Source organism: Dysidea avara, chromosome 10 (assembly GCF_963678975.1).
Source record: "Dysidea avara chromosome 10, odDysAvar1.4, whole genome shotgun sequence".
Classification (NCBI taxonomy): Eukaryota; Metazoa; Porifera; class Demospongiae; order Dictyoceratida; family Dysideidae; genus Dysidea; species Dysidea avara.
In genome coordinates this window covers 18,355,928-18,368,748 of record NC_089281.1, presented here as the reverse complement: position 1 = coordinate 18,368,748, position 12,821 = coordinate 18,355,928, and the positions used below count along the sequence as shown (strand labels likewise).

The 12,821-nt window shown below is 37.6% G+C and overlaps 1 protein-coding gene across 2 annotated transcripts; it reads left to right on the top strand.

Annotated features, from left to right (window-relative positions):
• The first annotated feature begins 4,925 nt into the window (after window positions 1-4,925).
• On the top strand, window positions 4,926-12,050 carry LOC136236554 (UBX domain-containing protein 4-like). Of its 2 annotated transcripts, XM_066026769.1 has the most exons (8): window positions 4,926-5,196; window positions 7,149-7,176; window positions 8,586-8,664; window positions 9,699-9,750; window positions 9,806-9,908; window positions 11,342-11,479; window positions 11,535-11,683; window positions 11,886-12,050. In XM_066026769.1, exons 6-8 carry the CDS (start codon window positions 11,351-11,353, stop codon window positions 11,992-11,994), a joined length of 387 nt encoding a protein of 128 aa, XP_065882841.1. In that variant the 5' UTR covers window positions 4,926-5,196; window positions 7,149-7,176; window positions 8,586-8,664; window positions 9,699-9,750; window positions 9,806-9,908; window positions 11,342-11,350; the 3' UTR covers window positions 11,995-12,050. The 2 variants fall into 2 exon arrangements, with proteins under 2 accessions (XP_065882841.1, XP_065882842.1); XM_066026770.1 differs by having other exon boundaries at window positions 9,699-9,908.
• Window positions 12,051-12,821: the final 771 nt, after the last annotated feature.

Here is a 12,821-nt window from a genome sequence, read left to right as displayed (position 1 = left end):
AACCATTCATTAAGCATAGAGTAAAAGAAATTCTAGACATCTCATCGAGTTGGAGATACTGTCCAACCGCTTGTAATCCAGCAGATCTGTTAACCCGTGGACTGACAACTGAGCAACTAGTTGACTCAACACTGTGGAGATATGGCCCTTCATGGCTATCATCTCCTTCTGAATGGCCCACCTGAAACCCTTCAGAAGCCTTACTTGTAGAAGCTAACAGTGTAGAAAGCCCTCTGTCATCTATTAGAGTCCACAACACAACCTTATCACTGCCCACCCATGGTATTCACTGTGTAATTGACCCCTCTGCTTACAGCAATTACACCAAGTTACTTGACGTGACTGCTTATGTCCTTCGCTTTGCCCATAACACTAGGCAAAAGCTATTTAAGCTTAGGGGACCATTGACACCATCTGAATTGTCTATTGCCAATGTTCAGTGGGTATCCAGTGCCCAACAGCTCAGCTTCCAATGATTCAATCAGAATGTTGTATAAAAACTTCTATAGTGTAATAAGGTATGCATATATGTGCTGTTATTGAAGCACTTTTAAACTAAAACCTTAGTTTAGTGTTCTTAAGATCATGTATTTACAGTGACCACATCTACTAGGCCACAACTTGAGCACCATAATATTTTGGCTGCTACCAATACAACATGAAACGCAGTGCATACATTGTACTACTACAGATTAATGCATTAGGATGACATGCACTGATTCAGTATCCACTATTTAAGTATGTTCGTATAAGTCAGTATAACCCCCTCTCCCTTGCTACATGTGCTACCCAATTATTAATTCTTTGTCATTACACTATGTACTGTATTACAGATGATGAAAGTTATGAAGAAACATCTGCAGTGTGGACTATCCAGGAGGTGAGATGGATTGTACTGTATGTTATATATAGTCAGCGGAACAATTCAGTTGTGAATGGGTGTAATGTGTACAAGCCAGTAACATGAGGAAAATAAACACCTGGTCTCAAATATAGACCTACAGTAGGCTATTATGTATTGTGATCAAATGGCCACACTAGTAATCTGTACAAGTCTGCTTATGCACTATAGTGTATCATCCAACTGTTTGTCAATAGTTTTAGGCCTTGTACTGTACATAACATTACGTAAAGTTCTCCATAATTATCATAGAGGACTTGCACGCGTGAAGTAACGGTTGCTAGACGGACGTGTTTCGGGACAGCTTTCTATGGCGCATATTGGGTCAGAATGAAGGTAGCGAGATTTATTCACTAAGCGCTGGGTATAGTGGCACTCGGAAGCGGGGCTGGTTTTGAAGTAGAAGATCTTATCATTGGCTTTGTGAAATAGGTGGCTGATTAAATTTCGATACATTACTCACCAATTCTAACTTCTTCACCTTTTTTAACGAGCTGGGTGGTATTTACAACACAACTCAACACTGATTCGCTTCATTACAGCCTGTACTAAATCCTGAGAAAGCACTTTTCAGCCACAACACTGTCCCAAAACATGGCTGACAGCTATGGTTGCTTAGCAATTACAATGATTTACGTCACGCTGCAAGTCCTCTATTGCACGATTGCATTCCAACCACAACTTGAATTCAATTCAATGCTGGATGTCAAGTGGCCGATCTCAAAATACAGACTCTACCCATTAATAGGCCTGGTGAAAAACCTGGGGAACAAGTTACCATAATGCTTAGACTTGTGCATTATACAGTACAAAAGGATGACAGGATATATATGAGCTCTTGAGGGTTATCTGCATGTACTTAGGCCAGTAATTATGTTTCTTAAATTCAGTTTTAGATACGAAGTCAGGCAGGATATCTGGCTTTTTCAATAAGCCAATGTGTAGATTTTGCCATGTATAGTATTTGTGACATTTCAAGTAGAGGATCTGGGCAATGGACCAGAAACATTGTTATGTACCCCAAATAGAGTGACCTCAACCTTGCTTTTCATTGTTGATGCCAAACTGCAATTTGTTGTAGTTGTCATTTGACATTTTAGGCTTCTGTATGCTATAGTGTTATGTAACAGTGTGTATTACAGGTTACCAAGGTGATCAGTAGATATTGTGGAGCAATGGAACTAAACTCAGAAAGGTAATTTTGTTAACTTGTTTGTTGGTAAACACTACTTAGAAATGTAATTCACATAAACTGCTTTAAACCAAACTCATAGAAATACTATCTTGGCTATTTTATGATTTGTCTACCATATTTACTTTGTACAATAATTCTCTAGACAAAGTTTTAAGACTGCTCTTCACCTTTTAGGAATATGTATTGTTCAAGTATCCGTAGAACTCATCGAGAAAGACAACCTCAAAGCCTTGTATTTCAAATTGGTTTCTTCACAGCTAAGCTTACTTGCCTGGAAGTTTATACAAGCTCTACCACACACACACACGCACACACACACACACACACTCACTCACACACACGTACACATGCACTCACAAAAGCAAAGCATTCAGCTGCCGCTACATGGTCACACTGCCCAGTGGCCAGCACTGGGGCACCTGTGCGCTACTTGCTACTCAGGTGCTATGAGTCAGTGCAGGCATGGCTTCATGGGGCAGGACTAGTAACTCACAGGAGGCTGTACCATGTCTCACAAGTGAAGGTGTAAGCACCTGAAGTCGCACCTGGACCTTCAACTGCTACATGAGACATAGACAGTTGAGCATTTGCTTCCACAGTTAATACCAATACCAGGTACATATTGATGTTACAGCTGGGTGGGCTGGTTTCTCAGGCCACCAGGTCCCCATTTTAACAGCTGGGTAGACTGGAACAATGTGAGTAAAGTTTCTTGCTCAAGGAAACAACAACAACACCAAAGTGGCCCAGCTGGAAATTGAACACACACACACACACACACACACACACACACACACACACACACACACACACACACACACACACACACACACACACACACACACACACACACACACACACACACACAGATGCACACAAAACAAGCCAAGTTTGTTGTTCAACAAAACAACAAGAATGGGCATAACTGAGCATCAAACTTGGAACATTTCAATTACCATGCCAATGTTTTGTATGAAAGGTTGTGGTTGTTTTTGTTTTTGTTATTGTTTTGTTTTATTTATAGTCCACCGTTCACCAGTTTTGCTGATCTCTGTATCCTTCAGTCATGTACTCTACCATTATAATGTTGTACTCTAACTCCATTATTTGTGACCTGAATTAATCGTGTGCATGTTTCAAATGTTAAGCAATCATAGTATGTGATTGCTATACGTTACAATGTCAATATCATACAGAGTTGTATAACTTACATATCTATTAGTACGTAGGAAAATCCGGCAAGTTTTATCTTATATACATGTTTTTTTTTTCTATGATCAGGGCTAAAGTGAAGACTGTGTAAAGTCACTAGCAGTGCCCACCCTTTAGCATAGAGTAAGGGTCTGGTGACTGTAGTATACGCTACTTGTGCAACCAGGATTCAAATGTGGTTTCAAATTGTGCATGATGTAATAAATTACCTGTTCAGGCTGTTGTAAACTCACCAAAAAAAAAGTACGAAACTTCATACTATTCAATGTAAGTCTTTACGGCATGTGTATCTCAGAGTCTTGCTCGGAGAGTATCAGCTGCTTTCCAACTATTCCGAATTTAGTCGCCATAGTTATCATGTTATTCATGACGTATTACGTCACAAATACTTATTTAAACTGGATACTGTGATTTGATTGGCACTACCACTATAATGGTAGTAGGACAAGTACCATCATATACTATAGTAACCAGACCCTTACTCTAATAGCAAAGGGGCGGGCACTGCCAGGCTACATTGGTGTAGTGTATTTACAGCATGACATAATTTGCATCTTGTCTCTCTTAATACTGACAATGCAGTGATGTGCCCAGGTTTAGAGTAGTGGTGGCTACAAGAGAGAGGGTTGGGTCCAGAAGAGTAGTGTGGGGCATTAAATTTGTATGTCAGAGGTGAATCTGTAGTGGTTGCTGAGAGGTAGTGGTGGCTATTTTATCTGAGTGGTGGTTGGTACCGACCACTGTGGGCACATCCCTGCAATGTAGTGGTACTATGGGCAGGGGCAGATCCAAGGCTTGGCAAGGGGTGCACCAAGGTAGTAGACATGTGGAGTAAGGGGTCTGGGGGGCACAGAAGCTACAGGTACTTTGTATGTTTCAGAACTGAAACTTTTGATGTAGAACAATTTTATGCACAAGTATGTAAAAAATCATGCTAAGTGATTGAGAGTTGTAGGGATCAGTGACAATTACAAGTACAGCTATGAGCCAACTGTCATATACCGTAGAATGGCATACAAAGGACCATGTACATTGTATCTGCAAAATTCCTAGCTGGCTATTAGTGGCTAATTGTGCCCATGGGATGGTACTGCAGATCACATACACTCAGCAACTATGGAGGATTTCTTAATGTTACATGCAGTGGCTGTTCTATTAAAGTATTTGACTGACTGCTCTATAAGAGTATCTTGATCTTGTTTTTTTTTTTAAAACAACTTTTTTTTTGAGTTTGAGGGGGGCCCATCACTGATGGGGTTATACAAGCATGTGTGTGCTGTTTTGATAATTAGATAACTGAATTTGTTAGGATAAATGCCCATCCATTTATAGACAGAATTCCTTCAACCACTCTAATAGAACATACACTTATCACTGCAAAGAGTGAAATACTCAAAAGTCATTTCTAGTTTTGGATGAGTTACTCAAGACTGTAAAGTTAAAATATGATTCAACCTTTCTTCAAAAACGTGTCCAAATGATTTGAACAGTTTGCATGTGTTTTACCCAATGCATGCATTCCACTGTAAAATGTGCATATAACATGTTTGTCAAGTTCTTACAGGTATGTCCTGGTACTTTATATTAAAAGCAAAGGGATTGTCCATTTTATTAAGGGGTGTGTATTAATAATTGTGGTAGTAGAATCACAAAATTTGTGTTCTCCTACCAGAACATAATTCAAAAGCTCAGAAGTCATCCTCATATTGTATTCATAACAATTTGACACAACTGGTTTGAATGTATCTTCAACATGCTGTTCATAAATTTTCTAATAGATTTAATCATTTAAATGAATTTTCAACTGACTGCCCAACCAAGTGATGCCGGTTTGATTATTGGAATGAAGCAATGTTAGGTACAGTACCATTTTATCAGGAAATTCATAGTGAGTAATGTGGTGGTACTGAATTCTTTTTAATATTAAGAATACAAGCTTCTAAGCCTCAACCCAAATCATAAGAGTTTATACAAATCTGTTTGTTGGCATCCAATATATCGGACATTGGCTGTCAAATGATAACCTAGGTAATGTGTATTGTTGTTGTAACTGATATGACCTTAACTGAGGATGGTTCAGATCCTGTGGTACTGCTGCCATCAGTGTTCATTATTGGTCACCATGGGATACCACTGGATATCATATATGGTAGTAAGAATGTCGCTACTAATGAGTTAACAATGAAGATCACCAGATCCATTGAGGTGAGCATGTGGTGTCATATGATGTCACCTTAGAAGTAATGTTACCATAGTTGCACAGAAGTGGAGGGACTAGTCCACTAGCAAGGCGGAGGTCTCAACGTATGACTCCTACTAAACCAGATAATACCAAGAGAATTAGGACATCACCTGAGTGTGTGTTGGTATTGTAATCTTTGTGTGTGTGTGTGTTTGTGTGTGTGTGTGTGTGTGTGTAGTGTAGTGTAGTGTTCCAGGTTCGATGCCCAAGTTGTTTTCCTTGAGCAAGAAACTTGACTCATATTGCTCCGGTCTACCCAGCTGTATAATGGGGATCAGGTGGCCTGGTGTCAACTAAGGAAGCAGCCCACCTAGCTGTAGCATCAATGGCTACCTGGTGTTAATTGGGGAAATAAATATCGAACTGTCTTTGTTTTGCATAGTGGTGTTTAGGTCACTGTAAAATTTCTGGTTCCTTTCCTGAGGATTGCCTGTACAAGACTTGAATGTCTGAGTGGTGCAGAGGCATTTCAGTGCTAGTTAGCTAGGTGGCAGTAGCTGTGTTTTGTGTGGCTGCTAGAGACTTTGCTTTTTGTTTGTGTGTGTGTGTGTGTGTGCTGTGTGTGTGCTGCCAGCCTCTAAGTGGAGGTCTAGTAACACGCTGCTTGATGGTGGTGTAGTTAATGAGCCCCTATCCCTATCCATGTTTTGTAAACCAGGCAGGGTCAGGGCTCCCTCATGTTAGTTAACAGAGGTTTTGCTATTGTCTGTCACCTATCCCTCCTGGAGGTCATCTCGCTTGGCCTATGTAAATAAAAGGTATGTCAGTGTATGTACGTATGTATGTGAGGCATTTGGCTGTGCTTTTACTATTATACTGTATTGAAATCATTAGTGTTGCACCGATAATCGGATCGGTTATCGGAAAAACCATATATTGGCTGTGTTTTTTGTATACCACCATGATGAAAAAAGCAGCAGATACAGATACGTATATGTACATATTTAGAAATACTAGCTCATGTGCACCAAACAATGTTTACAAATGCATCAAGTTGCATTTCCTGCACTACAATGTTGTTATTACTGCTTCAGTGTACTGTCAGCTGTTGTAGCAATACTGCTGCTATAAACAATATAAATTGGTCCTACAATCAAATTTCTAGTAACAATTACTACAACATAGACATGCTCGGATCGGATATGTTTATCGACTTGAAAATATTATCTAATATTGGTTATCGGAATATCGGCAAAATCTCATATCGGTGCAACACTAGAAGCCATGTGAGCAAATAAACACTGTCTTTGATTATAATAAGGGAAGCCAGTCCTGGGTGAGGCTCGGGGACTCATGAATGCAAGTCGTATATCTTCCTGCAGGGTATCCAGACTAACTCATATTAATTGTGGTTAGGAAATTGTGTGTTGATCTGCAGCTCATTTGTTTTCCTGCATGTGTGTTGGAGCTGTTAGCCTGTGATAAAGGCCTTGAGAACCCTTTCCATTATATGGTTACATGCTATTATACGTATGTGCATGTAAAGCCCAGATTTAGTTTCTTCTTTGCGATTCCAGAGTGATACCCATTGTTTAAGTAGATTACACATGTGCGCTATTTTGAATGTATCATTAATAGTGTAATCTGCTCCTATCTAGCAACAGAAATAGACCTCAAAGAGATCAGGTGGGTACCGTGATGTTTGTGGTCTCTAGGTAATACTTTACTTTTTATTGTGTTTTAAATACCACATGAACTGGGCTTGCTATTATATAATTTCTTCTTATCTACAAATATTGATGATTATGAAGATCAATGGTTGAGCTATGATGGTTAACCTATACACAGACCAGTTCCTTTAAAGTCATTCACTTAGGTGGTTTACTTTGAAGGCGTGACAAAATAGATTTCAAGAGTTGCACGTTTGTGTTTTCTACTGGTTTTTGTAAGGTGTGCAAACAGTAGAGCTGTGCAATACTATCAATACAAGTGGCAATACTCTACTCCAAGATTTGGTATCATGGATATTGATCTTGCAATTGATTTGAGTCAAACTTATTTCATAGGATCCACAGGGGTGTGCGATATCAGGATTTTGATTTCAATATCGACAGATAATCAGTAAAGTATCGCGATATTAATTCGATTTCGGTCATTAATTAAATAGGGTGGGCAGATTAATTTCGTGGGTGGCCGATATTTGTAAATATCCTTTAAATACAATAGATTCACTAAAACCATTACATAGCACAGCTTTCAAAATGGCTAAATTGCACAGAACTGACCTTCATTTCTAGCGTGATTGCACAATCACAGACCGAAATACTGTAATTTCTCGATATATCGATCAATTGATAAAATATTGAGATCAACATTTGCAATATCGAATTCGATACAATAAAAATATAGAAAACTTACACAATATTTCGATATATCGCACACCTCTACTATATATGATACAGTACCACTCAAATGTAACGTCTCGTAAGAGTGTGAGCAATTAAAAACTCACTAATTAAAGGGTGTGGCACCCGTTTCGCTCACAAGTATTCATACCAAATGAAATGGGATGAATACTTGCAAGTGAAACGGGTGCTACACCCTTCGATTAGCGAGTTTTTAAATCACTCTCACAAGACAACATTACATTTGAGCAGTACCGTACATAGTTTGCATCTTCATGTACTAAATTATGAAAAGGTCAAATTTTATCTGAACGTTATAGCTTGGTTATCTCATGTAGGTCACAACATGTGTAGTATTGTTACCTAAAGTATATTGTGATACCTTAAGTATGGTATCGTGTTATGCAAACTTAAAGTGGTATCACATAGCTCTAGCAAAAAGCAGAAAAATTAGTTCCCTAGGAAAATGAAAGAAATTAGGAGGACTTGTGTTTTACGAAAGCATGAATGAATTTAGTTAAATGTGAAATGCCAAGAGTGATGGGCAGCTATAATGCAAAAATTGTGTGCTTTCAATGGCTATGCATGCCTAAAAACTCATTTTCTTTCTTCCTGTCTATATGGCACACCGGCTTTCTTGGTTGCACAACACACTGCTGTGTGTCTTGATCATTACTGTGTTATGTGCAGGTGACCCATGGGAGGAGACCACAACAACAAGTTGTTAGCAATCCTACACCTCCAGCCAAGACTGCTACTGCTACTACAGGTCACCATAACAGATTACTAGTGTAGTTGAGTATTGTACTGTATCTATGTGTATCAAAACAACTACCAGTAACAAATGCGAGGTCTAATTTGTCTAGTTTTTAAAAGATGTCATATCAAAAATGGTGACCAAGAAATGGCTACATAGGTATTGTTGCTTGTAATAGTGATCATTGTCATTGTGTTTGGCTACCACTTTTGATATGCAGTGGAACTGTCACCTGAATTAAGTGGTTGCCTTGTATCATGGCTATAGACGCAACAATGGCTACCAAAGAATTTATTTATGAAATTGACGAGCAGTTAATGGCTTGTTTTACATTTCTTAAGTTAAAATCCTTAGTATTAGGCCACTGCTAGTGTACGTGTCATCAACATTTTCCTTATCATTTGTTTAGCTGAATGTATCCATTATAAGCAACTTTTGCTAGTTAGACAGAACGAGAAGGTTGCATTCTGAGTTGTGTGACTATCTAAGTATTTTGTTTAATAGCCGCTTTACTAGCCGCTTACTAGAGGTGTACGATATATTGAAATACATGTATTATCGATATTGTGATGAGTTTTCTATATTTTTATCATATCGAATTCGATATTGCACATGTTGATCTTGATATTTTATCGATTGATCGATATATCGAGAAATTACAGTATTTTGGTCTATGATTGTGCAATCGCGCTAGAAATGAAGGTCACAGTTCTGTGCAATTTAGCCATTTTGAAAACTTTCCTACCAGTTTCCTAGGCTTGTTAGTAGTGCTATGTAATGGTTTTAGTGAATCTATTGTATTTAAAGTGTATTTACAAATATTGGCCACCCACACAATTAATCTTCCTACCCTATTTAATTAATGATCGAAATCGAATTGATATCACGATATTTTACTGATTATCTATTGATATCATATCGAAAATCAAAATCCTGATATCACACACCCCACCGCTTACCTACTTTGGTACAAGTTAAAACCAATATTTTGATACACTTATAAGTTTTTGTTGAGAAGATTTGAGAAAAATTTTATGATTCTATAGGAAAAGTAGTGAGGAGGACAGTGGAGCAGAGACCATCGTCTACTACTACCAAGTCAGTTATTTCATAGGTAGCATATAATAGAGAAGTGATGTCATTGTTGTTTCAGTGTTTGTAGACTACAACTGAGGGTGTTCAACAGTGACAGAAGGTTGATCAAACAGTTCCAGCCAACTGATACATTAGCTATAGTGAAGGAGTGTGCTGCAGAGGTATGTGAAAATTAATCATCTCATCTCCTCCGTTGTTTTTGTATCCCTGTCCTGTTGTAGTTGGGATTTGACCAGAACCCCACATGTTCACACATTTTCAAATTACATTCTGTTATTTATTTACTTCATCACAAGGTAAACTATTGCTGATAACTTGTGTCTCCTTGGGAGCACCGGCACTAATACGAATATTTTTAAACTTCTTGTCATTATGCCAAAGTTTTTGCCATTGGCATCTTCTTTCATTGCAAAACAAATTCTCAAATGTGACTGTCTTAGCAAAAACCCGTCTAGTTCACACAACTTCCATTTTTTTTTCTCAGTATTATCTCTAATGTCCGAGGAATGGATCACCAAAGTTTCATGGCTTGAAATTATGTTTTGAAAATGATCTGACAAATGCTGTTTTGGTGGTCGGACATACTCAATAATACTTTCTAAAAGTGTTCAGACATTAGCCAGAAATGGTTGGAAAATGTAAAACGGCAATGCCAGACAATAATTCCAGGCTCTGAAGTTTCGGTCTATTGTGGTGAGTAGTTTGGTATTAACTTGCACATATGCACATGAAGGTGGTTTTACTGCAGAAATGACAATTTTGCTTACATCTATCTTATTGCAAACAAATGCATGTGACTTGTATACCTTTGAGGCTACAGAAATGAACCAAAATCTCTATACATGAGCAGGTGAATAAGATGCTGTATAGTTTTAATCGATATGAGTCTTTCTTCTCTGACTCAGAGTAATAACATGATAAAAACTTGCATTTTTTTGTTTGTACTGTAGCGTGCATGATTTTGCAATTTTTAAAAATATTTTGTTTTCTCAAAATGCATGCTTGTGTGAACTAGGCAGTTTTTTGCTGAGATGATTACAGTTACTGTATGGGCAAAAGCAAGATACAGCCTGTACAAAATCACTAAGTATTATTGAATAGACAATGATCTTTGAACAAATTAACACTTTAACTGATGATAGAGATCTGTTGATAGGTGTTGAGTGCTTTTGATAAGTGTTGAATAACATAAAGTTTTTGCTCTACCAATGTGTGGATTGTCTATAGTACACAGTGATTCTGGTTGAAGGTGTCCTAGTTAGACACTCTCCCTCCCTATTTTTATTATGTACTCTTGGCAAAAGTTTAATGGGAGAACTTTTTTGACAAATTTGACAATTTGCATTGCAATTCATCAAAATTTTCCCTCTTAAACTTTTGCATTTAGTGTATTTGTCAATACAATATTGAACCATTTCGTCAAAATTTTCCTCGTCAAAATGCTTGTTAAAATTTTACCTCGTCAAATATTTGTGCTATTATGGTATTTAATGGAATTTTTTCACAGTACTTTTACATTCTTCTGTAAAATTAGGCTTGCACAAACCAGATCCGGTCACAGTTTACAGTACCTTAAGCATGACTGTTCTATTAGGAGTTTGGTATGCCACTGGATACTATCATACTGGAGAAAGGTTATCCTGCTTACACATACAAGGTGGAGGATGAAGTGAAGTCATTGAATGAGTTACAGTTAACACCAAGTGCTATACTAATAGTGAAACACCAAACAGTAAGTCAGTTCCCTAGAGTGTATATCCTATGACAACATGTTTGTTTACCTGCAGAAAGGATCAAGTCCTTTTCATTTACTGTCCTGGATACTTCAGCTGCTTATGCAGTTACTTATGCTAGTAGTAGTAAGACCACTACAGCGATTGGCAGGTGCTGTGTTTGGATCATCCAACAATTCCACACTAAGTCAGCCTCCTCCCAGGTAGTTTGGTAACACATAAAAATGCCTAGCCTTTAGTTGGGAGGTATTTTGTTAGTGGGTTTACTAGCAGCCATGACAATCATTGAAATCCAGTTATTAAGAAATCTTCCGTGTGAGATGGGAAATATTTTGGCCTCAGTTACGAATGCCTTCCAGGAGTACACATATGTCTTATAATGTTATGACAAAATGTCTATGGTAGGTCTGATAACTCATGGAGGAAGAGAGGAAATGTGACATCCTTCAGACAAGAAGATGATGATGATGATGACCAAAACACTTACAATGGAAACTCAACTCAACAACAATAATGTGATAACGTCACACATGAAGTGTTGTATCAAATCTTGCTGTGATGTTCAAACTACACGGCTTTCATCTTTGCATAGATTATTAGTGACTATGGTTATACTGTAATTTGCTTTTGCTCTTTGTAAAATAATTTTCGTTTGCAAAACTTGTACAAAACTCTTTCACAAAAATTTTTACATAAGATTGAATTACTCTAATTGAGCAGTCAATCATGTAAATCATATGAAAATATTTTAAATGAAAATTTTTATTTCTCAAAGCAAATTACGGTAGACCAAGGACTGACTTCAATTGAGAACATAAATTATTCAGCATAATAGGTGGATAATATGGCTGAGCGATAATATCGTTTTAGCAATGATGTCAGAAAATTTTGAAAGTCTCAACATCACGATATTAATTTTGTTAATAACTATTGTGACATTATGTCTGTATACATTAAACAAATTTGTTTGTTATTTAATAATTGGCTAGGATTCCTTGTTACGGCTCAAGTCCACCTACCTTGTTAACCATATCTGTAGAGAGGTGTGAACATCATTACAAAGCATGTGTTACAACAGTATGGGGTGTCTATTGTCTATGGTTACAATAACTGTTACTTTAAACAATTATGATAGCGGCAGTTATGTAGCACCTATAGTTAGTTTAATATCAATTGTAATATCAATTGTGATACCAAAATTAAATGGCAGTGTTACTCAGCCCTAGTGGTTAATGTTATCTTACTAGGCAGAGTAATAATGTCATACTGTGAATCCTTTCCTGTGATGTCATGGGAAAGTATATAATTTAATAGAACAGACTGTACAGAATTGAGGCATAC

Excerpts from the sequence above, each read along its gene's own strand:
- LOC136236554 (XM_066026769.1), top strand. The coding sequence starts at position 11,351 with ATGCCACTGGATACTATCATACTGGAGAAAGGTTATCCTGCTTACACA. Across the intron at positions 11,480-11,534 it reads TAATAGTGAAACACCAAACA|AAAGGATCAAGTCCTTTTCA; the intron begins GTAAGTCAGTTC and ends GTTTACCTGCAG. Across the intron at positions 11,684-11,885 it reads CTAAGTCAGCCTCCTCCCAG|GTCTGATAACTCATGGAGGA; the intron begins GTAGTTTGGTAA and ends TGTCTATGGTAG.